Source organism: Prorops nasuta, unplaced genomic scaffold (genome assembly GCF_024137725.1).
Source record: "Prorops nasuta isolate Cenicafe-Biocafe unplaced genomic scaffold, Cenicafe_Pnas_1.2 PNAS00007, whole genome shotgun sequence".
In the NCBI taxonomy this organism is placed as follows: domain Eukaryota; kingdom Metazoa; phylum Arthropoda; class Insecta; order Hymenoptera; family Bethylidae; genus Prorops; species Prorops nasuta.
Window position 1 is genome coordinate 1,894,742 of NW_027116804.1, and position 23,723 is coordinate 1,918,464.

At 29.9% G+C, this 23,723-nt stretch overlaps 1 protein-coding gene and 4 long non-coding RNA genes across 11 annotated transcripts; 3 read left to right on the forward strand and 2 right to left on the reverse strand.

The window, feature by feature from the left end:
- Nucleotides 1–6,816: 6,816 nt before the first annotated feature.
- Nucleotides 6,817–7,786, forward strand: LOC136775174 (uncharacterized). Its single transcript, XR_010822910.1, has 4 exons — nucleotides 6,817–6,876; nucleotides 6,949–7,200; nucleotides 7,379–7,536; nucleotides 7,648–7,786. It is a non-coding gene; the product is annotated as an uncharacterized lncRNA (long non-coding RNA).
- A 4,469-nt stretch (nucleotides 7,787–12,255) lies between these two features.
- On the reverse strand, nucleotides 12,256–13,268 carry LOC136775161 (uncharacterized). Its single transcript, XR_010822908.1, has 4 exons — nucleotides 13,209–13,268; nucleotides 12,886–13,137; nucleotides 12,550–12,707; nucleotides 12,256–12,437 (listed from the first exon to the last, which is right to left on the reverse strand). It is a non-coding gene; the product is annotated as an uncharacterized lncRNA (long non-coding RNA).
- A 225-nt stretch (nucleotides 13,269–13,493) lies between these two features.
- LOC136774817 (uncharacterized) lies at nucleotides 13,494–14,862 on the forward strand. Of its 4 annotated transcripts, none has more exons than XR_010822862.1 (4): nucleotides 13,494–13,652; nucleotides 13,756–13,913; nucleotides 13,980–14,409; nucleotides 14,479–14,862. It is a non-coding gene; the product is annotated as an uncharacterized lncRNA (long non-coding RNA). The 4 variants fall into 4 exon arrangements; XR_010822865.1 differs by having other exon boundaries at nucleotides 13,508–13,615; XR_010822864.1 differs by having other exon boundaries at nucleotides 13,554–13,679.
- A 3,961-nt stretch (nucleotides 14,863–18,823) lies between these two features.
- Nucleotides 18,824–20,192, reverse strand: LOC136774819 (uncharacterized). 4 transcript variants are annotated; one of them, XR_010822866.1, is made up of 4 exons: nucleotides 20,034–20,192; nucleotides 19,773–19,930; nucleotides 19,277–19,706; nucleotides 18,824–19,207 (listed from the first exon to the last, which is right to left on the reverse strand). It is a non-coding gene; the product is annotated as an uncharacterized lncRNA (long non-coding RNA). The 4 variants fall into 4 exon arrangements; XR_010822869.1 differs by having other exon boundaries at nucleotides 20,071–20,178; XR_010822868.1 differs by having other exon boundaries at nucleotides 20,007–20,132.
- Nucleotides 20,193–22,802: 2,610 nt separating this feature from the next.
- LOC136774831 (uncharacterized) lies at nucleotides 22,803–23,186 on the forward strand. The gene is made up of 2 exons (XM_066729315.1): nucleotides 22,803–22,895; nucleotides 22,953–23,186. Exons 1-2 carry the CDS (start codon nucleotides 22,803–22,805, stop codon nucleotides 23,184–23,186), a joined length of 327 nt encoding a protein of 108 aa, XP_066585412.1.
- Nucleotides 23,187–23,723: the final 537 nt, after the last annotated feature.

Consider the following 23,723-nt stretch of genomic DNA (forward strand, 5'->3'; position numbering starts at 1 on the left):
CACTCTATTTCCTGTAACCTATAAAACAAAGAAACCACAAAGTACCATTGCTCAAATATTTAAATATTTGTTCTAACAAACAATACTTATCTAATTGATTTCTGGATCACTGCCATATAATTGATGCATCCAAATTTTAACTATGAATTCGCGTGGAAAACTCACGTGCGAATCATACTAACAAAACGAACACTTCGATGGATACTACATATACGTCGCGCCTGCGTGCGGCCATATTGGAATCAGTTTAACACCTATAGCACCAACACATTCGAAAGAGCAAAAGTAAAGGACAGAAGATAACGCTTAAACGTGTAAGAGTGAGAGGTCCGATGGAGACACCAAAATCTTGGTCGGGAAGAGAAGAAACGCTATATGAAATGATTTGAGCTATTAGTGGAACGTAATCGTGAGATCTCAGCATTGCGTGAACCGAATTAAACGTTTGCGATCTCATTCGAAAGCTTATATAAACATTATATAACAAAAGTTTCATCAAAATTTTCATTAAATGAACCGATCGGAAAATATATCCATCGGAAAAATCGTGAATCCAAACTTGGCGTAAAAGTAGGTAGTATCGCGCGGCTCTTTAAATTACTTGCCGCGTAACACTACCGTGTTACTTGATAGCCAGACGTTAAGTCCTCTCTTGAGTCCTCAACGCTTACCTTCATGTAATGAAACTATCAGGCAATACATAGGTATGGCATACACAGCATTATCAAGTTGTAGGTTAGGATGGAAAATTAGGGACTGTAGCCAGGTTATATCTTCTCATATATAGAGATCTCCTCCTACGATCCTTCCTTCCTTCATGTAGTATCAAACTCAATCCGGGTTCCACTTACATGGATACTTTTCCCCAGAGCACAGCTTTCTTCTTTCCCCAAAAAGGACGTCTTGCTTCGATGATAGGTGATTGTGGTGTGTCCGCCTAACTCTACGATCGCCCAGACGAGCGTAGCGACTGGTCGATAAGGCACAGTGCCATCACCCGCGTTCCAGAACAAGTTGGACCATGCGCGGCAATTTCAAATCCCGACTCGCATTTGAATTAGGCGAGAACTATGTAACAAGGCATTATCATTTGCCTTGTTACACCATCTACCAATAGCAAAAAGCCATCGTCCGCTACTACGAAAAGTGTACGAGAACAAGCTGTAGCAATTGACAAGCTTACCCTTTGGTCTCTCCTCAGCCCCTCGTACTTTGCGGTAATCACGAATTGGATTGCAGAGATCCTAGGTGCAAGGGGCATCCGACTAATCGTTTATCTCGACAATTTTCTTCTGGTCTTTCAACAAAGAACCAGATTAATCAATCAGATAAGGGATACAGTCAGAATTCTGAAATCCCTAGGATGGCAGTTGAACTTAAAAAAATGTATCCTGGTTCCAACACAGGAAATAGAGTTTCTGGTACGGCGACAATTTGCAGAACGGTCTAGTAATTTTTGTGCCAAGAGGTTGGCAACAAAAATAATATCACGAAAAATTCATAGATTGGAAACTAGAAGCTGAAGGAGCCATATTGTTTTAAGTATGTGTTAGTAATATGTGTAAATGAAGTGGGTTATGAGAGTGAACATAAATTTTTGGAGTAAAATGATTAATTGCAAATCACAACAATTATAGATAAACAAAAATGGATCAGATAAGTTATTTTATTTTACAGTTTATGTATCTATTATTATATAAAATGTAAGATTTAGGGTAAATTTCTGTGTTAAAAGATTTATCAATTTTATAGGTACTCTAGTTGAGGATCACATAAAATAATTTTTCAGCTTAAAGGAACGATATATAAGCCTATAAAATTAAATTCTGTATTAATTTTTTAGGTAGGTAGACAGATATTATCCTTTTAGTGCTCCTTCTGAATGTATATCATTATTGCATGATAATTTGCTTTTTTTTTCTTATTTTCAGATAATTGGGCATTGCAAAAAAGAATTTGATGCTTGATGAGACAATATAGTGTCCTGAATAGAAAGAACAAGAATAAAATAATTAAATATATGAAAGTATTAAGAGGTCTAGTTGAAAAAAATTAGGACATTTTTTATATAAAAGTCCTAATTTTATATTAAAAAGGTTATTTTAAACAACACATTCTGTCTACTATGAAGCGGTGCACTCAGTACTTACAAAGAGTATGGATATTTTTTATGACGAGTAATCAATTGAACATCCTAAGTATTTATAGGTATTGTTTTTGTGTATAAAGTTTACGCCTTTACAATTTTTGTGTTTAACACATACTATATTTTGCAATACTTTTATTATAATTTCTTTATCAAAATAGACATGTGTTTCGTCAATCTTCTCTGAATTATATATGGGCCATGCAAGTTTTCAATTGATGAAAGGACATTACTTCATATATATGAAATTAAAGCCAGTCTACGAAAAGGAGTAAATAAAACAGTGTTAAAAGGTAAAGCTTACGCATGCCCCATTTTTCAAACCAAAAGTTATATAACATTCAAACTATATTAATAGGTATACAGATTCTAAAAAGCAACTGTACAGTGTGCTTCAACAGATTTATGGATTTGTAAGTATATACTAAAAATACCAAACCAATTTCTTTATTTCATTATTTTTGATTTGTTTTTACTATTTTCAGCTCAGTGATGTGCCAGAATATGAAAGCAAAACATGAAATATAGAAAGGCGATGGGATAAAAAGAAGTAATTTAGTTGCTAGAGGAATAATGAGTTTTTATTATAAATGATAATGACATATCAAAGCAAAAACACGTTTTTGGAAGCAAATATGATTCACTGCAAATCAATGGCAACTATCTTTATAAGTGATAGTACCAAAAACACATTAGATAAGTTATTTTCTATTACTCTATTAATGTGTCAATTATTAGTAAGATTGTTAAAATGCAGAACGAATGTCTTTGTTCAAAATACTCCTATATTTCACAGATTGTCTGAGTATAATTAAAAATTATTCCAGTTCTAACATGGAAAAGAAGAAATCTGACTATTAGAATGTTGCTAAGGAAATAAGGAAATAGTGGTGTGGCCACTCCCCTTTCTTTAAATTGTAATATAATTGGACACAGAAAGAGATGACAATGGTGTTATAATGAAGCAGTAGTCGCACAAAAACACATAAATAAAATATTGAAAGATACAGTTTGAGGAATGGATCAATAAACTAAAATAGATTTTCAATTAAAATATTGTATAATTTAACTTTTTATTTTATACATAAACAATTTTTAATCTCTTTAGTAAATACGTTTTTGGATGCACAATTATATTTTATTGATTATTATTGATGACTAGAAATGTTAATTCATTACTATAGTTTAAATATCTGTTTTTTAGTGAAATTAGTTGGTTTAAAGTATCTGTTGCACTATCTGTATTTATTGTAATATACGGTATTGTATGATTTGCTTTTTCAATTGCTTCTATATTGACAATATTTGTGTCATTTATATTTAATATAGCTTGTCTTACTTTATTTTCTTCAATCTCCTTCAAATATATTATTTCATTCATTTTTTCAAATATTTGAAGAATATATTTTTCTTTAGGAATTTTATTAGTATCCTCTAAAATATTTTCTAATTCTTTATAAAATTTTATAATTTCTTCGTCTCTTACTTTTGTTTTTTTGTTCGTCTCCCTGCTTTTATATGTTTTATTTTGTATAGAATCTGTGATGATTCTATTTTCTTTTAGTAATAATTTCAATTGGTCTGCAAAGTGTAAAAAAAGGAACGCGATATTATTTAAAGGAAATATAATCCCCTCAATGCATATTCTACTTAATAGCAAGAAGGCCTGAAACTATATACATAAGTACATGCAAGAAGTCATCGAGTTATAGCCTGGAATCTACAAATAAAACTAAATTCGAATTTCAACTTAGCAACTATTTACATCGAATTTCAAGTTGAACATTGTATCAGAAGTTAAAGTGAGCTAAGCCATTGAACTTAGTTAAGATATATATATATACTATTCAGCTTCAGTACTGTTCATTGATTCCGCCTATAGTAAGTATATATAAGCATGCAAATTTCTTGTATTATTAAATATTATCAAAAACCTTAAGAAATGAATGTATACTTAGGAAGAGGGTAGGATGAGGAGATTTTCCTAAATTTTTGCTTAATTTGCTATGGTAATTTTCGCATTTGTTGTTAGTCCTATTTTTTAATTTATAGACTGAAAAATTTTCTGGTCCTATCTTCTTCAACCAAAATTTTTCTATATATTGAAAATATAAATTAAAAAAAACCCCAAACTCTCTATTAACCTCAGCTCTTAATAAATTGAAAACATTAACTATTTGATTAGCTGGTAATAAAGCTAAATATATTAATTTTTTTAAAACAATATAATACTCTGGATAAGTTGACTTATTTTTTTGTCGATTAACTATATTTAATGCTTGCGCTTTTTTCATTAAAGCCTATAAAACATAAGAATTTAAATATAATTAAAATTATAAAATTATAAATACATTCCAAATATATAATGACAGTGTTAATTGTGTGGTGAAGGAACTATAAAATTGAAATATTACTTAAAACATTGCGAACCTGAGCAAAATGGAAGAAACAATGTGTAGTTATTATATATGGAAATACTGTTTTCAAGGCATTCCTGAAACCTATCTCAAAATCAGTCATTGCCACTTTTGGCTTCAAATTTGGGAACGTGGATTTGATAAGCTTAAAAATTTCTATATAATTTTCCTGTAGTTTGTTATTCATGAGTACCCAAATACATGGTAAAGCCTGTAAAAATATTAAAAATTTATATATATATATATAAATAAGAAATAATGTCATAGTGCATATATATATAAGTAAATTATGTACGAACTTTATCAGAATCATTATCAACCTTTAGCAACACAGTTATTAACTGTAGGTTTTTATCTTCTAGTTGAGGAACGCATTTAAACGTTCCATCAACGAACAAGATATCACCATTTATATTATTTATGAAATTTTTATCATAAAAAATCAGACTATAATTATTTAATTTTTCAATAATTTTAACGCTTATTTCATAATTTTTATTATTATTCGTATACTGTAATATTGCCTTATTTTTAATTAAACTCTCTGCTAGTTCCTTCAATGTCTTATTTTTTAGTTTAATATTATGTATATTTTGTGATTGTTTCACGTATCGTTGAATCGTTCGTCGACTGGAGGGAAAACTAATAATATTTTGAATTTCTGGCTGACTGTTAAATATAAAAAAAAGGAATATTAATTATAAAACTTAACTCTACGACATAAATACCAGTTATACAAATAACATATATTATTACTTCATTATTGCTGCATTGTATATATCTTTCGGTTTTGTTCCTCTTGTTTTTGCTATTGTTAACATATTTTTATAATATAATAATTTTTTATTTTTCTCTCTTTCTGGCTCATGATTATGTGGTTCTTTTGAACTTTTAAACTCATGATTATAATATATACCGTGAGCTTTGCAACCTAGTTGTGCATATTTTATGCAGCTTAGATATCTTAAGGTGAAAAATAAATATTTATTTAATATACTTATAAACTTTGATTTTGTTGTGAAGAATGATAAAACTTTACCTTCTTCCATTTTTCGTCTTGGTTATGTGATATCGATATTCATTAAATAATCATATTTTTCTTTCACATATCTTTTTCTTCAAATGATCCATCTTTTTATAATTATTAAATAGATTAATAAAAAATTTCAAATGAATATGTAACCAATGTATGTATGTTTATAGAGAAGAGCAGAGGTGAAAAATAATAGTTATATACTACTTTGTGTGTGTGTGTGTGAACATTGATAATACACGGTGTACCAATTCAAATGATGCACAGAATGAATGTAAACAAACCGTGTATTTATTTACCTCTGTAAATATAACAAATATTAATTTTTTTCAGATAATAGCTCTAAAATGTAAATAAAGAAGAATTTCAAAGAGGTTTACTGAATAAAATGATAACTCTTACAATTGGAAGATAAACATTACATCTGGTTTTGTTTTAAGTATAGTACACCCTGTATAATAACCGCGGTTTATTTAAATTAATATCTGAATATTGTTTTCCTTTTATTTTTCAAAGGTTGATTTTTCTGTCTTGTAATTTTACTTTTTTACTATATTATATGTAAATGTAATTATTATTTCATAATTATGAAATAAATTAATAATGCACATGAATATTTTGCACATTTTCAGTTGTAATAGTTTCAAACTCTTTTTTTAATTAACACCCTTTTAAAGCAAAAATTTTAATTATAAGAAAATACAATTCTATCTGATAATCAAACGTTTAATTCCTAATGTGACTTTTTTCAGAAACTTGTTTTGATACAGTTAGACAATTCATTTGCACAGCTAACTTTTTTTAAAGCAAATTACTCACTTAAGTTCTAATAAATACAGTCATGAATAATATACGTATATACAGGGTGAATCACTGAAAACGCACCACAGGGAAAACTTTAAAATTCATTTATTTTTGTACCTATACAAATTTTTAATTTTTGTTATAAGCCCTTTTTGATTGCAAATATACAAAGGAGCTTCAAAAACATCATGTATAACAAATAAATGTCTCTTATAATATGTATGAAGATAAATGAATTTTTGTTTCATCTCTGGTGCGGCTTTGGTGACATACTCTGTACGGTAGGTGACATTTTCGCCTACAACTTTTCTTTTAATGAGTATCGACTCTATGTATTCGTAACTTATGACATGGCGCTAGTGTTAAATAATAAGGTTGGCAAAACTTAAAAGAAAGTACGGCTCATTTATGAAAATATTTTGAAAATGTCGTTTTGACAGCAAGAGGTTATATGCGCCAGATATTTCGGCAATTAAGTGAGTTTTTTATTGTTTAGATTTAATTAATTAAATAATAGGTAAGATTAAGTACTTTGTATTATTTTTCAGATTAAAGTAAGGAAGATAATTAAATTGATGTCATTGGAAGATATAAATACTTGGCAAACATTTAAGTAATCAGATGAGTATATTAATTACATTACCTGAATTAAATAATTAATAAAAGATTAAATACTTTGTGTGTTATCGTTTTTCAGATTAAAACAAGGAATACTTCAGAAAAGATGCCAATAATTATGATGCAAGGACTTTCTCATTAATAAATTGAGTACTATTAAATTAATGTTCTCAAAACAAAAGGTAATTTAACAGATATTACATAAAGTAGCCATGTAAATGGTTGACATATACTGTATTATACTGAGTAATCAGTATTTTCATATAATAATACTACGGTAAGGTGTAGGTATATATTTATAGCATTCTAGCCTTTACATAGTAATATTGAATGCATATAATGATTGTATGTATTTTTCAGTTAATACTAACGTCTGTCAAGAATCTTCTTTGTTATTCAAGATTAAATTACTAAGCCAATAATGGAAAATTTAAGATATTTCTTTAAAGTTAGAAATTTTATGTTGGAAGAAAATAGGAAATAGCAGGTATAAGCAGTATAAGGCACTTAGTTATTACGTAAGTTATTTTTAATATATCTACATACAATAAAATATGAAAACAAGCAAAAATAACATGTTATTTAATAATTGCATTTCTTAAACACTAAAGTTCTTTGGTTTTTTCTAGATAAAAGGCATTTTCTTTGACAGTGTTCTTCCTCACAATTATCACACCATACGATCCCAGAGTGAAACCCTTTAGTTAGTGAAAGGAACAGCCAAAACTTAAATTATAACAAAGTGTGCAGATGTGACTAGTAACGTTTAAATTATTTTAATTTTAAAGTTAAAAACAGTTTTTAAAGACTGAAATATTATTCAGTAATATATATAATAACAGTCATAAATCTAATAAAAACTATATGATTGAACAATATAGATAACGTGCAGTATAAACATACATATATATATAATAAGATATAAAATGGCATAGCATATGGATAATGAAATATTTATACGTATCTTCAATGTTAAAAGGAAACACAAAATTCACAAAGGATTAAAATTGATTGAAAACAAAGAATTTTGTTTATTCAATATTATTCTTTGTGGATCAAGAAATGGCAACAACCCTGAAAAAAAATGGTAATATTAATAATTTTATCAGATTAAGAGTTATTTTGAAAATTGTATATGGCATGTTATTTTTATTGATGATAATATTAATATACCATTTCTTTCCAAATATTATACTATTAATGCACAAAATGTAAATAATTTATTACTGCTCTTATTTAATGATGTAATTATTATTTACCAATAAGTTAAAAAGTGTATAAGATTGTATTACGTTTGTAAGGTGTAAACATATACCTGAATTCTTACATAATTTCTTAAATTTCAACATAAAACTTTTATTTTTAAACATTGATTCATTTAAAAAGTTATTAATAGTTTGTGTTTCTTGGCTTTCGTCCAGGTTATCAAAAACTTTCCATTTTCTATTAAGCCAGGTATTATAAATATTAGTTCTTTCATTTTTATATTTCTTATTCATGTGCTGAATTTTATATAATTTTATTATTCTTATTAATCGAACTACAAAAAGACAAGTTATTAGATTTTATATAGATAATACCTAATTTAGTGTTATTTGAACAAATCCACTACATCAATTAATCGTAGTGACTTTCATACATACTAATAAATTTATAAACATGGGGATGTTGCCCTAATGTTTGTTTAAACCACCTGTGGTATCTTTCCTGTTTATTATTACATCTGACGTATTTTTTAAACACAGAAAGAGTGTTTCTATCAATCTTTTGCATCCAAAAGTTTTTCAAATATTTAAGCAATGGTAAAAGATGTTTTTTTAAATTTTTATTTTTTGATATGTCTAGTGATATTAGTTGAAAACCTTTATTCATTAGATCTGGCGGCAAGAGAGGAATATTATATAACTTTCTCAAAAACGTCCATATTTTGCATTTCATGCTATCAGTTAATATTTTCGTATTGTTTAAAAGTTTTAACTGCTTCGCTTTTTTTCTAACATTCTGAAAATTAGGTGAATCTCAAACATATCAAAGAGAGAGAGAGAGAGAGAGAGAGAGAGGTTCATGCAAAACAACATCAAATCTTAGTTGAAGTCAATTAAAGTGAATTTATTTTTTTGTAATAGAGCTTATCCATTATGTTATTAAAATAAAATTTTACGAGAAATAATAAATTACAAAGTTTCTTTTTGGATACTTTTTACAATCCCAACATTATATATTAACATAGAGGTTCTATTAATTAGATGCACCACTTACGTAAACGAAATGAAAATAACATCCCGTTAATTCACTTGTAGAAAAATTTCTTTTTATCGAATTTTGGAATGCTCTTTCGTAATCTGTAATCCAAATCTTGGGCTTAGCTTTATGAAGAATTTTTATTTTTATAAATTGAAATAATTTATCATATAAGCGCCCTGTTTTATTATTAACCAATGCCCAAATTATTGGAATAGCCTAGATTTTATCAATTTTAAATTATAGTTTCAACTGTATATTCATATAAATTTGAAATATAATATATTTCTAAGCCAACTTAGACTCTATTTTACCTTATCTCCATAATTGGTCATTATTGTGATTATTTGGTATATATTTTTTAATCTAGGAGTAGTGTCGAAAGTCCCATCTGCAGAAAATATCTGACAGTTTTTTAAAGAATTTATTATCTTTTTATCGTATAATATAATAAATTTTATATCTCCTTCTACATATTCCATTATTTCTAGCTTATGTTTCTCTTTGCCTATTTGGAAATTTAAATATTTTTCCCATTCTTTGGTGACAATATTCTTTCAAAATCTTCAATTAAAACAGGGATTTTTATACTATTATCCTTCCTCCAACTTCTTATAGTTCTGCTAAATTTTTTAAAACATAATGTTTTTGCACCTTTACAGTTTCTGTAAATTATATTTTTCATTACCCTTATAGTGTGCTATAGTATTTAATACATATTGTGCAAATATCTCATGAACGAATGCATTTTAATAAAAAAATCTTTCAAATAATAGTTTCAAGATTTACGAAGATCTATTTAATAATTAATTGGCTGAAAGTGGAGTAATAAAGGTGAAGTGAATGCAACTTTATTTTTCTTAAATGGAACTTTCTATTTTATAATATATATATACACTTATTGAAGCTTTTTCAAGAATTTTCCAAATCCCGCTTGCTCTAATTTAAAATCTCACCAACGTATTTACGAGGGATTACCATTTAAAATTACATGTATGTATTTTGATCATCAATTTAGCTAAAGTATCGTGCGAATCGCTACACGCACACATATACGCATACAGATGCTCATCTACGTATATTTTCAAATTCAAATCTTCGTAACTCGTGGAAGAAATTGATTATACACGTATATAGATAATTCCAATTAAAAAATATAAAATGACTATCACTTATTGACATCTATCGCAGCATAAGAGTGAAATATGATTATCGTTTTGCAAAATGAATCTACGTTAATCATTTGCTTAGAAGATTTTCTTTTAAAATGTATATCGCTCATGAAATATTCAAGTATTTTCATAAGTATATATATTGAAGAGCCTAGATGTATTTAAAATAATTATAGAACTTTACTTCAATGATATTTCATCATAAGCATCTTTTGCAGTACATGGGATATTTCGAACATACTGTTTGACTTCCTTCCTAAAATTTGCCTCTGTATGTTTATTTTTATCAACAGGATGGTTGTGTATTCTAAGTTGTAGGAAATTTTCTTCGTTATCAATAAATTTGGCAGTGCCTGGACATTCATCATTTTTACATTTTAGATAACTATATAAAAAAAACCATATAAAATTATCAAGCACACTATGCATATCATTGGAGACATTTTTGATACCATATATTAACATTATACTTATTCTTATTAATACATACGTAGTCGATGTGCCATTTTTCCTTTTGTATGTTTTTTTTATATTGTACATTTGTCCATCTTTATAAATTTTAGTCTTATATAAACAATTTCTTCGACTCATCTTTGTAATTAAAGTTATTATATTTATTCTTATAAATGCTAAATCCGAATGTAAAGAAAATTAGACACCTATATAAATAGTTCTGGAATAAGTTATGCAAATTCTTGAGAAATTATATCTGATTAATTATAGTAAAACTTACTGAAATGAGTACAGTTGCAAAAATTTTAAAGTTTTTACAATATTCGCATATCTTATATTGTTTTTTAACCGTGATATTCATGATTTGAACATCAAGTATATACTTTAACGGACGAATTTTAATTTTCTGTTATGTATAAATAGAAAAGTAATTAAGAGTTTAAACAGCTTATTTAGTCGAATAATTGTACAATAAATCATTCTAAACATTTTACGTATTATTTTTGCTTTAATAGTAGGAACATCAGAATTCGTTCATATGCTCTATAAGGAAGGACGCGTCAAAATCATGATTTTTAAACATGATTTTATTGATTTACCGGCGGTGTATAGACACATTCAAATTTCGTACGTACCTTTCAAACAATAACTGTTTGTAACAGTAGCTATACCGTAAATAATTATGATGAATTATTTAATGTCCATTTCACAAGACTGTAAACTAGAGACTAATATCGCGTACGACAGGTGGCATATTATGTATGACTATCATTCGTAAGATCCTAAGGTGTTTATAAACTTATTTTGTTCCATACCATACATTCTATGAATCACTTATCATATAGTAAACGAATAATCATACATAATAAGTCACCTAGTTGTCATGCGGTATTAGTCCCGAGATTACAGTTTTGTGTTAATTGAAATTAAATAATTACATCATTAAATAAGAGCAGTAATAAATTATTTACATTTTGTGCATTAGTAGTATAATATTTGGAAAGAAATGGTATATTAATATTATCATCAATAAAAATAACATGCCATATACAATTTTCAAAATAACTCTTAATCTGATAAAATTATTAATATTAACATTTTTTTTCAGGGTTGTTGCCATTTCTTGATCCACGAAGAATAATATTGAATAAACAAAATTCTTTGTTTTCAATCAATTTTAATCCTTTGTGAATTTTGTGTTTCCTTTTAACATTGAAGATACGTATAAATATTTCATTATCCATATGCTATGCCATTTTATATCTTATTATATATATATGTATGTTTATACTGCACGTTATCTATATTGTTCAATCATATAGTTTTTATTAGATTTATGACTGTTATTATATATATTACTGAATAATATTTCAGTCTTTAAAAACTGTTTTTAACTTTAAAATTAAAATAATTTAAACGTTACTAGTCACATCTGCACACTTTGTTATAATTTAAGTTTTGGCTGTTCCTTTCACTAACTAAAGGGTTTCACTCTGGGATCGTATGGTGTGATAATTGTGAGGAAGAACACTGTCAAAGAAAATGCCTTTTATCTAGAAAAAAACAAAAGAACTTTAGTGTTTAAGCAATGCAATTATTAAATAACATGTTATTTTTGCTTGTTTTCATATTTTATTGTATGTAGATATATTAAAAATAACTTACGTAATAACTAAGTGCCTTATACTGCTTATACCTGCTATTTCCTATTTTCTTCCAACATAAAATTTCTAACTTTAAAGAAATATCTTAAATTTTCCATTATTGGCTTAGTAATTTAATCTTGAATAACAAAGAAGATTCTTGACAGACGTTAGTATTAACTGAAAAATACATACAATCATTATATGCATTCAATATTACTACGTAAAGGCTAGAATGCTATAAATATACACCTACACCTTACCGTAGTATTATTATATGAAAATACTGATTATTCGGTATAATACAGTATATGTCAACCATTTACATGGCTACTTTATGTAATATCTGTTAAATTACCTTTTGTTTTGAGAACATTAATTTAATAGTACTCAATTTATTAATGAGAAAGTCCTTGCATCATAATTATTGGCATCTTTTCTGAAGTATTCCTTGTTTTAATCTGAAAAACGATAACACACAAAGTATTTAATCTTTTATTAATTATTTAATTCAGGTAATGTAATTAATATACTCATCTGATTACTTAAATGTTTGCCAAGTATTTATATCTTCCAATGACATCAATTTAATTATCTTCCTTACTTTAATCTGAAAAATAATACAAAGTACTTAATCTTACCTATTATTTAATTAATTAAATCTATACAATAAAAACTCACTTAATTGCCGAAATATCTGGCGCATATAACCTCTTGCTGTCAAAACGACATTTTCAAAATATTTTCATAAATGAGCCGTACTTTCTTTTAAGTTTTGCCAACCTTATTATTTAACACTAGCGCCATGTCATAAGTTACGAATACATAGAGTCGATACTCATTAAAAGAAAAGTTGTAGGCGAAAATGTCACCTACCCTCTGTACTTATACAGGGTTTTATCCTAACAGAGAAGCATAGGAGATTCGTGTTAGTTGACTATAGAGCCGTGGAGCATGGAATCCGAGAGCCCTCATTGGTCAATTCCGTGTAGTGCCAACATAAAATAGGTCGTTGCCAACAGATTTTGTCTCTAATGCTTCTCGTAAGTGGAAATAGCAGAAATGTCAAAAAAGTGAGGTTACTAAAGGTAAAAGTAAATATTAATGAAGGGATAATAATAAAGGGTATGTGACAGTAAAAATAAATATGATGTAAAGTCAACTTTAATGTTCAATGTATTAAATAATATTGATTAAGTGTTTTTTAATGTTCAGTTATCTGTTGTAGTGAAATTAAGAGGCTTCGCTTTAGATATGAATGGAGCGAGGAACCTGAAGAAGATGATTAAAGTAAAGTTTCAAGCGATGGAACTAAGAATTTTGAAGGATATGATATTGTTACGAGACCTCAATTCCTGAACAATTTTTCATTGGTGGTAGAAAACAGTAAGTTGAACCACATAATTTAATTTGTTATATTTTGTAAGTCATAATATAATAAAATGATTGCAGGTAGACTGTAGATTATAATTCCAAGTTTTGCTAATTGCGGCAAAGGTTTTTTGATAAATGTGCAGAAGGAAGAGTGATTTCGATTGCAGCTGCAACGATGCATTACAATAGTTGCAGGGATGTATACAATTTCTATTATCACAATTAATAGTATTTATTATGTAGTTTGTTTCAACCATTAAAGAGAGGCATATTGTATTTAAAGCTACGTAAACTAATTAAGATTATAATTTTGTACATTTACTAAAACACATATTCTTTTACAGAGCCATAGCTGGAAGGTACATGAGCTTTTTATCAAGATTCTATGGATTCAGCGGCTTATGATGATTCAGTATAAGAGGTTTATACTCTGGATGTGGGATGCAACAATTTTCATGTTTGGAATACATCAATTCCTGGCTGCAGTAAACTTTGTATTGGCAATTGTGTAAGTATAATAAATATTTTGAAAAATAATTAAATATAATATTACAAAATCTCTCACTTCTCTTTACAGTTATTTTTGAGTTTTCCCTGACTTGATGAAGCACACAGGATGAAGCTAAAGAAGCTATGGTACAAGCTAGGACAGAGCAATAACATTTGTACATACAATTTCTCAATAGACGTTCCATGAAGAAGCTCTGATTTTTAGATCTGTAGGATTATTTGCCAGTATAAACTTCTACCATAATTGATTATAATTTTCATATTACATTGTACACAAGCTTACAAGATGAAATTAATTAATGTAGTTGCTCACTATCTAACTAAGATAAATGTACTTAAGAATTATAATACTATTACTGAATCAATGATTTGTCATCTGTAATTTTGATTCATCAATTTAATTTGTAAAAGATATGTTTGTAACTATATAAATAAATAATAATTTCATGAATTTAATTAAAACATTCTTTATATTATAATAGCTGTAAAACAACCGATTCATTCATAGAGGGGGGGGGGGGGAGTTCTCTCAAACAAAAATCCTACAATTAATTATAATAATGGGTTTTTATTTTTAAATCTTACAAAATACACACGGATATTCACTCAGAATACAATAATTACTCTATGTTTTAATTACTCATATTCATACAAGTAAATTAAGCGCATATTCTTCGTCCACGCAAAATCTCATTCCTCTCATGATTTCCATTTGCGATTTATTTCCATTTGCTCTTTTCCAAAAGTTACAGACACTCTATTGACTCACATTCAAATCAAATGATACATTTTTTTTTTTTTTTTTTTTTTTTACGCTGGAGGGAATCCGTTGAGGACTGAGTGCAGGAGTCTTCTCTTTCCTGCTGTGCCGTCTTCGCTAGCATGTTTTCAGTCTATAAAACGAAGACTTGATCTAAGCAGAAAGAGACATACCTGCTAAACCACTCCAGCGGCATGCAAGCTCTACACAGCCATGTCGTATCACGATATTACCATGTAGGGCCGCGCCGGTCGCTATGAATCGCGCCTTCCTTTCTCAATTCTTATTCTAATCTCGATCAAAAATTTGCAATTAAAGATATTGCTCGAAGAGGCCTCCAGCAACTGCATAACAAAGCTCTATTCGCTTTTCAAAACAGTGTAATACATTCTGCAGTTCTGTGGGTGTAATACTCTCGCACAACGCAATGATGTTCTCCTTTAGCTGCTCTACGGTCTCCATCTCCATATTGTACAGCTGGTTTTTTATGATTCCCCATATTCCAAAATCTAGAGGTGCTAGATCAGGGGATCTAGGAGGCCATTCAATTGGACCATTTTTCCCAATCCATCTCCCAGGATATTTCTGGTTCAAATATTGGGTAACAACTCTAGCTGTGTGGGGTGGAGCTCCGTCTTGCTGGAATGTTATCAATTCCGCCTAAAATGTAAAATGAAGTAGCAGAATATTATTAGAAGCTTCATTCCTTAAAATAATGCGTATTTTAAGAATTTATAAAGAAAATTACATTGGTGGCCACGCTTTGGACTCTTACGTTAACTTCATCTGTTAGCATCTGCAAATACTTATTGGCGTTTAAGTTACCCTCGATGAATATCGGGCCGATTATTTTATCCCCTAAAATGCCCAGCCAAACATTAAGTTTCTGCTGGTATTGCGTATGGGATTCGATATATTCATGAGGGTTTTCTTTTGACCAGACTCTCGTATTTTGAATGTTTGGGGCGTGGACCAACACAAACGTGGATTCGTCCGAGAATAAGATATTCTTCGTAAAATTGCAGTCAAAGTCCGTTTTCTCCATTATAATTTTACAGAAAGTATGTCTCCTTTCGTAATCGGCCTCTTTCAATTCCTGGCATCGAAAAATTTTGTACGCACGAAACTTTTCTTTTTTAAGAGTCTTATGAACCGAAAAAATAGAGACTCCGGTTTCCCTACTGATGCTAGAGAGTGATTGACGGGGATTATTGGTGACCGAATCTTCTATACGGTTTTTAACACTATCAGACAATGCTCTTGCTGGTCGTTTATGCTTTACGTGGGTACGATCCAAGCAACCGGTCTCCTCAAATTTCTTAATCAATTTTATAACCATACTGCTGTTTGGTGCCGGACGGTTTGGAAATTCCCTCTGGAATAAATCTTTAATATCCCTTGAGGATCTACCACCGTAATACCACTTGACTATTTGTATTTTTTCATTTACATTCATTTTACACAACTGAAAGTTCCAATAATTTATTAATTTTATACAGAGATATAAAGAAATTCATTCATTTTTAGCTTGAACATATTGTAATCTTAATAGTGTAATACTTACATAGCAATTTTCCTAATTTTATTAATAACTATTTGACAACAATTCGGTATAACCACGAAAATGATCGAAGATAAACAAATGAAAAAACGAATCCTGCACCAAGCACACAAACACACAGAACACACACGTTTTTTCATTTGTTTATCTTCGATCATTTTCGTGGTTATACCAAATTGTTGTCAAATAGTTATTAATAAAATTAGGAAAATTGCTATGTAAGTATTACACTATTAAGATTACAATATGTTCAAGCTAAAAATGAATGAATTTCTTTATATCTCTGTATAAAATTAATAAATTATTGGAACTTTCAGTTGTGTAAAATGAATGTAAATGAAAAAATACAAATAGTCAAGTGGTATTACGGTGGTAGATCCTCAAGGGATATTAAAGATTTATTCCAGAGGGAATTTCCAAACCGTCCGGCACCAAACAGCAGTATGGTTATAAAATTGATTAAGAAATTTGAGGAGACCGGTTGCTTGGATCGTACCCACGTAAAGCATAAACGACCAGCAAGAGCATTGTCTGATAGTGTTAAAAACCGTATAGAAGATTCGGTCACCAATAATCCCCGTCAATCACTCTCTAGCATCAGTAGGGAAACCGGAGTCTCTATTTTTTCGGTTCATAAGACTCTTAAAAAAGAAAAGTTTCGTGCGTACAAAATTTTTCGATGCCAGGAATTGAAAGAGGCCGATTACGAAAGGAGACATACTTTCTGTAAAATTATAATGGAGAAAACGGACTTTGACTGCAATTTTACGAAGAATATCTTATTCTCGGACGAATCCACGTTTGTGTTGGTCCACGCCCCAAACATTCAAAATACGAGAGTCTGGTCAAAAGAAAACCCTCATGAATATATCGAATCCCATACGCAATACCAGCAGAAACTTAATGTTTGGCTGGGCATTTTAGGGGATAAAATAATCGGCCCGATATTCATCGAGGGTAACTTAAACGCCAATAAGTATTTGCAGATGCTAACAGATGAAGTTAACGTAAGAGTCCAAAGCGTGGCCACCAATGTAATTTTCTTTATAAATTCTTAAAATACGCATTATTTTAAGGAATGAAGCTTCTAATAATATTCTGCTACTTCATTTTACATTTTAGGCGGAATTGATAACATTCCAGCAAGACGGAGCTCCACCCCACACAGCTAGAGTTGTTACCCAATATTTGAACCAGAAATATCCTGGGAGATGGATTGGGAAAAATGGTCCAATTGAATGGCCTCCTAGATCCCCTGATCTAGCACCTCTAGATTTTGGAATATGGGGAATCATAAAAAACCAGCTGTACAATATGGAGATGGAGACCGTAGAGCAGCTAAAGGAGAACATCATTGCGTTGTGCGAGAGTATTACACCCACAGAACTGCAGAATGTATTACACTGTTTTGAAAAGCGAATAGAGCTTTGTTATGCAGTTGCTGGAGGCCTCTTCGAGCAATATCTTTAATTGCAAATTTTTGATCGAGATTAGAATAAGAATTGAGAAAGGAAGGCGCGATTCATAGCGACCGGCGCGGCCCTACATGGTAATATCGTGATACGACATGGCTGTGTAGAGCTTGCATGCCGCTGGAGTGGTTTAGCAGGTATGTCTCTTTCTGCTTAGATCAAGTCTTCGTTTTATAGACTGAAAACATGCTAGCGAAGACGGCACAGCAGGAAAGAGAAGACTCCTGCACTCAGTCCTCAACGGATTCCCTCCAGCGTAAAAAAAAAAAAAAAAAAAAAAATGTATCATTTGATTTGAATGTGAGTCAATAGAGTGTCTGTAACTTTTGGAAAAGAGCAAATGGAAATAAATCGCAAATGGAAATCATGAGAGGAATGAGATTTTGCGTGGACGAAGAATATGCGCTTAATTTACTTGTATGAATATGAGTAATTAAAACATAGAGTAATTATTGTATTCTGAGTGAATATCCGTGTGTATTTTGTAAGATTTAAAAATAAAAACCCATTATTATAATTAATTGTAGGATTTTTGTTTGAGAGAACTCCCCCCCCCCCCCCTCTATGAATGAATCGGTTGTTTTACAGCTATTATAATATAAAGAATGTTTTAATTAAATTCATGAAATTATTATTTATTTATATAGTTACAAACATATCTTTTACAAATTAAATTGATGAATCAAAATTACAGATGACAAATCATTGATTCAGTAATAGTATTATAATTCTTAAGTACATTTATCTTAGTTAGATAGTGAGCAACTACATTAATTAATTTCATCTTGTAAGCTTGTGTACAATGTAATATGAAAATTATAATCAATTATGGTAGAAGTTTATACTGGCAAATAATCCTACAGATCTAAAAATCAGAGCTTCTTCATGGAACGTCTATTGAGAAATTGTATGTACAAATGTTATTGCTCTGTCCTAGCTTGTACCATAGCTTCTTTAGCTTCATCCTGTGTGCTTCATCAAGTCAGGGAAAACTCAAAAATAACTGTAAAGAGAAGTGAGAGATTTTGTAATATTATATTTAATTATTTTTCAAAATATTTATTATACTTACACAATTGCCAATACAAAGTTTACTGCAGCCAGGAATTGATGTATTCCAAACATGAAAATTGTTGCATCCCACATCCAGAGTATAAACCTCTTATACTGAATCATCATAAGCCGCTGAATCCATAGAATCTTGATAAAAAGCTCATGTACCTTCCAGCTATGGCTCTGTAAAAGAATATGTGTTTTAGTAAATGTACAAAATTATAATCTTAATTAGTTTACGTAGCTTTAAATACAATATGCCTCTCTTTAATGGTTGAAACAAACTACATAATAAATACTATTAATTGTGATAATAGAAATTGTATACATCCCTGCAACTATTGTAATGCATCGTTGCAGCTGCAATCGAAATCACTCTTCCTTCTGCACATTTATCAAAAAACCTTTGCCGCAATTAGCAAAACTTGGAATTATAATCTACAGTCTACCTGCAATCATTTTATTATATTATGACTTACAAAATATAACAAATTAAATTATGTGGTTCAACTTACTGTTTTCTACCACCAATGAAAAATTGTTCAGGAATTGAGGTCTCGTAACAATATCATATCCTTCAAAATTCTTAGTTCCATCGCTTGAAACTTTACTTTAATCATCTTCTTCAGGTTCCTCGCTCCATTCATATCTAAAGCGAAGCCTCTTAATTTCACTACAACAGATAACTGAACATTAAAAAACACTTAATCAATATTATTTAATACATTGAACATTAAAGTTGACTTTACATCATATTTATTTTTACTGTCACATACCCTTTATTATTATCCCTTCATTAATATTTACTTTTACCTTTAGTAACCTCACTTTTTTGACATTTCTGCTATTTCCACTTACGAGAAGCATTAGAGACAAAATCTGTTGGCAACGACCTATTTTATGTTGGCACTACACGGAATTGACCAATGAGGGCTCTCGGATTCCATGCTCCACGGCTCTATAGTCAACTAACACGAATCTCCTATGCTTCTCTGTTAGGATAAAACCCTGTATATAATATAATAAACCAAGAGCAAATGAAAGAGAGTTCTAAAAATAAAAAAATTAGTTTTATAAACTTTAATTACCTCATTCAGAAACTTCTTGCCATTTCGTAAAAAAACAATAGAAGAAAAATAAATAAATAAGTTTCTAAAGTGATACAATATAAAAAATATATATTACTGTGGAAGCATATTTTAGTATTCTTTTACCGTATATTTTGCTATCTCACATAATTTTATAACTAATTGTATTTTCAATATTCTGTTTTCCTTCTACATGCAACTTTTGAAGCCACATCAGTTGCATTTATTTTATATTGTTTATACTCATACATTCCTGTTATTCAGTTTTATTTATGAACCACTTTATCCAAAATGAATAGCAATACCTATAAATTAACATTTCAAATGAATAAACAGTATTTCTTCAAACACTTTAAAATACTTATTACTACTTATTACCCCTCAGTATTTCTCCAAAATCTAGTTTCACTAAGGATAATAATTATTTTAATTTTATGTTAAGCATAAATTATTCTCCATTTTATTTCATGCCTTCTATTTCTATTCGATTCGTTGCTTCACTTTTGTAAAGTGTATGTTATGATTTATTTTAAACTTCTGAAATTGCATAAATTCAACTTCTTCAGATAATCTGTGAAATATAGGAGTATTTTGAACAAAGACATTCGTTCTGCATTTTAACAATCTTACTAATAATTGACACATTAATAGAGTAATAGAAAATAACTTATCTAATGTGTTTTTGGTACTATCACTTATAAAGATAGTTGCCATTGATTTGCAGTGAATCATATTTGCTTCCAAAAACGTGTTTTTGCTTTGATATGTCATTATCATTTATAATAAAAACTCATTATTCCTCTAGCAACTAAATTACTTCTTTTTATCCCATCGCCTTTCTATATTTCATGTTTTGCTTTCATATTCTGGCACATCACTGAGCTGAAAATAGTAAAAACAAATCAAAAATAATGAAATAAAGAAATTGGTTTGGTATTTTTAGTATATACTTACAAATCCATAAATCTGTTGAAGCACACTGTACAGTTGCTTTTTAGAATCTGTATACCTATTAATATAGTTTGAATGTTATATAACTTTTGGTTTGAAAAATGGGGCATGCGTAAGCTTTACCTTTTAACACTGTTTTATTTACTCCTTTTCGTAGACTGGCTTTAATTTCATATATATGAAGTAATGTCCTTTCATCAATTGAAAACTTGCATGGCCCATATATAATTCAGAGAAGATTGACGAAACACATGTCTATTTTGATAAAGAAATTATAATAAAAGTATTGCAAAATATAGTATGTGTTAAACACAAAAATTGTAAAGGCGTAAACTTTATACACAAAAACAATACCTATAAATACTTAGGATGTTCAATTGATTACTCGTCATAAAAAATATCCATACTCTTTGTAAGTACTGAGTGCACCGCTTCATAGTAGACAGAATGTGTTGTTTAAAATAACCTTTTTAATATAAAATTAGGACTTTTATATAAAAAATGTCCTAATTTTTTTCAACTAGACCTCTTAATACTTTCATATATTTAATTATTTTATTCTTGTTCTTTCTATTCAGGACACTATATTGTTTCATCAAGCATCAAATTCTTTTTTGCAATGCCCAATTATCTGAAAATAAGAAAAAAAAAGCAAATTATCATGCAATAATGATATACATTCAGAAGGAGCACTAAAAGGATAATATCTGTCTACCTACCTAAAAAATTAATACAGAATTTAATTTTATAGGCTTATATATCGTTCCTTTAAGCTGAAAAATTATTTTATGTGATCCTCAACTAGAGTACCTATAAAATTGATAAATCTTTTAACAAAGAAATTTACCCTAAATCTTACATTTTATATAATAATAGATACATAAACTGTAAAATAAAATAACTTATCTGATCCATTTTTGTTTATCTATAATTGTTGTGATTTGCAATTAATCATTTTACTCCAAAAATTTATGTTCACTCTCATAACCCACTTCATTTACACATATTACTAACACATACTTAAAACAATATGGCTCCTTCAGCTTCTAGTTTCCAATCTATGAATTTTTCGTGATATTATTTTTGTTGCCAACCTCTTGGCACAAAAATTACTAGACCGTTCTGCAAATTGTCGCCGTACCGAGTTTCTAGGGCTGACCTGGAACACCAAATACAATTGGATGGGTCTTCCGGGACTAAAAGTAAAGAAAATAAGAAATTTGACCTTACGATTACTACAGAGAAATAAAGTTTCACTACAAGAGATACAGAAGCTACTGGGCCAATTAAACTTTGCGAGTTTGGTTTTGCCGAAAGGGAGACTTCTTTGTCTTCAGTTGCAGAGGCTTCTAACACTTTTTCGAGAGAGGAGAGTCAGGCAGAAACTAGAGTTAACCAGGGAAGCACGACAAGAATTGATTTCGTTGAGAGAGACCAGCTACTAGCATCTCTTCTACGCAAGGCTCCAGTAAAACATTTTCTGACGACGGACGCCTGAGATTACGGATGGGAGCACAATTGGATGGAAAGGAAATTGCAGGAAAATCGTTCAAAGAGCAGTTACAATGGTATTTAAACAAAAAAGAGATGTCTGTAGTGGTAGTAACACTACAGAAGACAGCAAAACTAGTTAAAAACTCACATATCCCATTACAGACGGACAACAGAACATTAATCGCATATGTCCAGAAAAAAAGGGGAACGAAATCCTTGGAACTAGTAAACCTAACCTACAAACTGCTAAAGCTATTAGACGATTTGGGAATAGAGCTGTCAGCTGTTTATCTACCAGGGAGTTACAACGGCATCGCGGACAGCTTGCCCAGAAGAAAAGCTTCTCCCGAATGGCATCTTTTGCCAAAAGCGACAGAACAAATTGTCCAAAAATGAAGAACTCCCGAGATAGACCTTTTTGCAACAAGATCAGCCGTAGTAGAAAGGTATGTATCTCTGGACTACAACGATCAATACAGCGAATTTACAGATGCGTTCAGTCAATTATGGAGCGTCAGACTAGCGTGGGTATTTCCCCCACCCAACTTATTTCCAAGAATACTGGAACACTTGAATTATTGCAAGGGAGAGTTTCTAATAGTAGCGTCAAAGTGGGAACAAACATTTTGGAAGTTGGACCTAGCGAGCAAAACGAAGGAACCCCCATAGGTGGTTCCCAACCTAAAGGAAGCATTGATAGGCCTGTTGACAAGCAGTCCACCCCAACAGATGCAGAGGCTAGTTCTCTAAGTATGGAAAATTGGACATGGGAGGAGATAACGAGGAATTGGTCGATAGAAGAGAAACAACTGCTAAGCAGCTGGAGTGAATCAATACTAACAACTTATAAGGCTCCAATTGAAAGATGGACCAAGTGGTGCAGCGAAAATGCAATTAATCCGAAGGAACCGGAAGACCACCAGTTAGCCATAT

Coding starts and splice junctions, on each gene's coding strand:
- LOC136774831 (XM_066729315.1), top strand. CDS start 22,803: ATGGGAGCACAATTGGATGGAAAGGAAATTGCAGGAAAATCGTTCAAA. Junction 22,896..22,952: donor AAAAAGAGATGTCTGTAGTG/GTAGTAACACTA, acceptor ATCCCATTACAG/ACGGACAACAGAACATTAAT.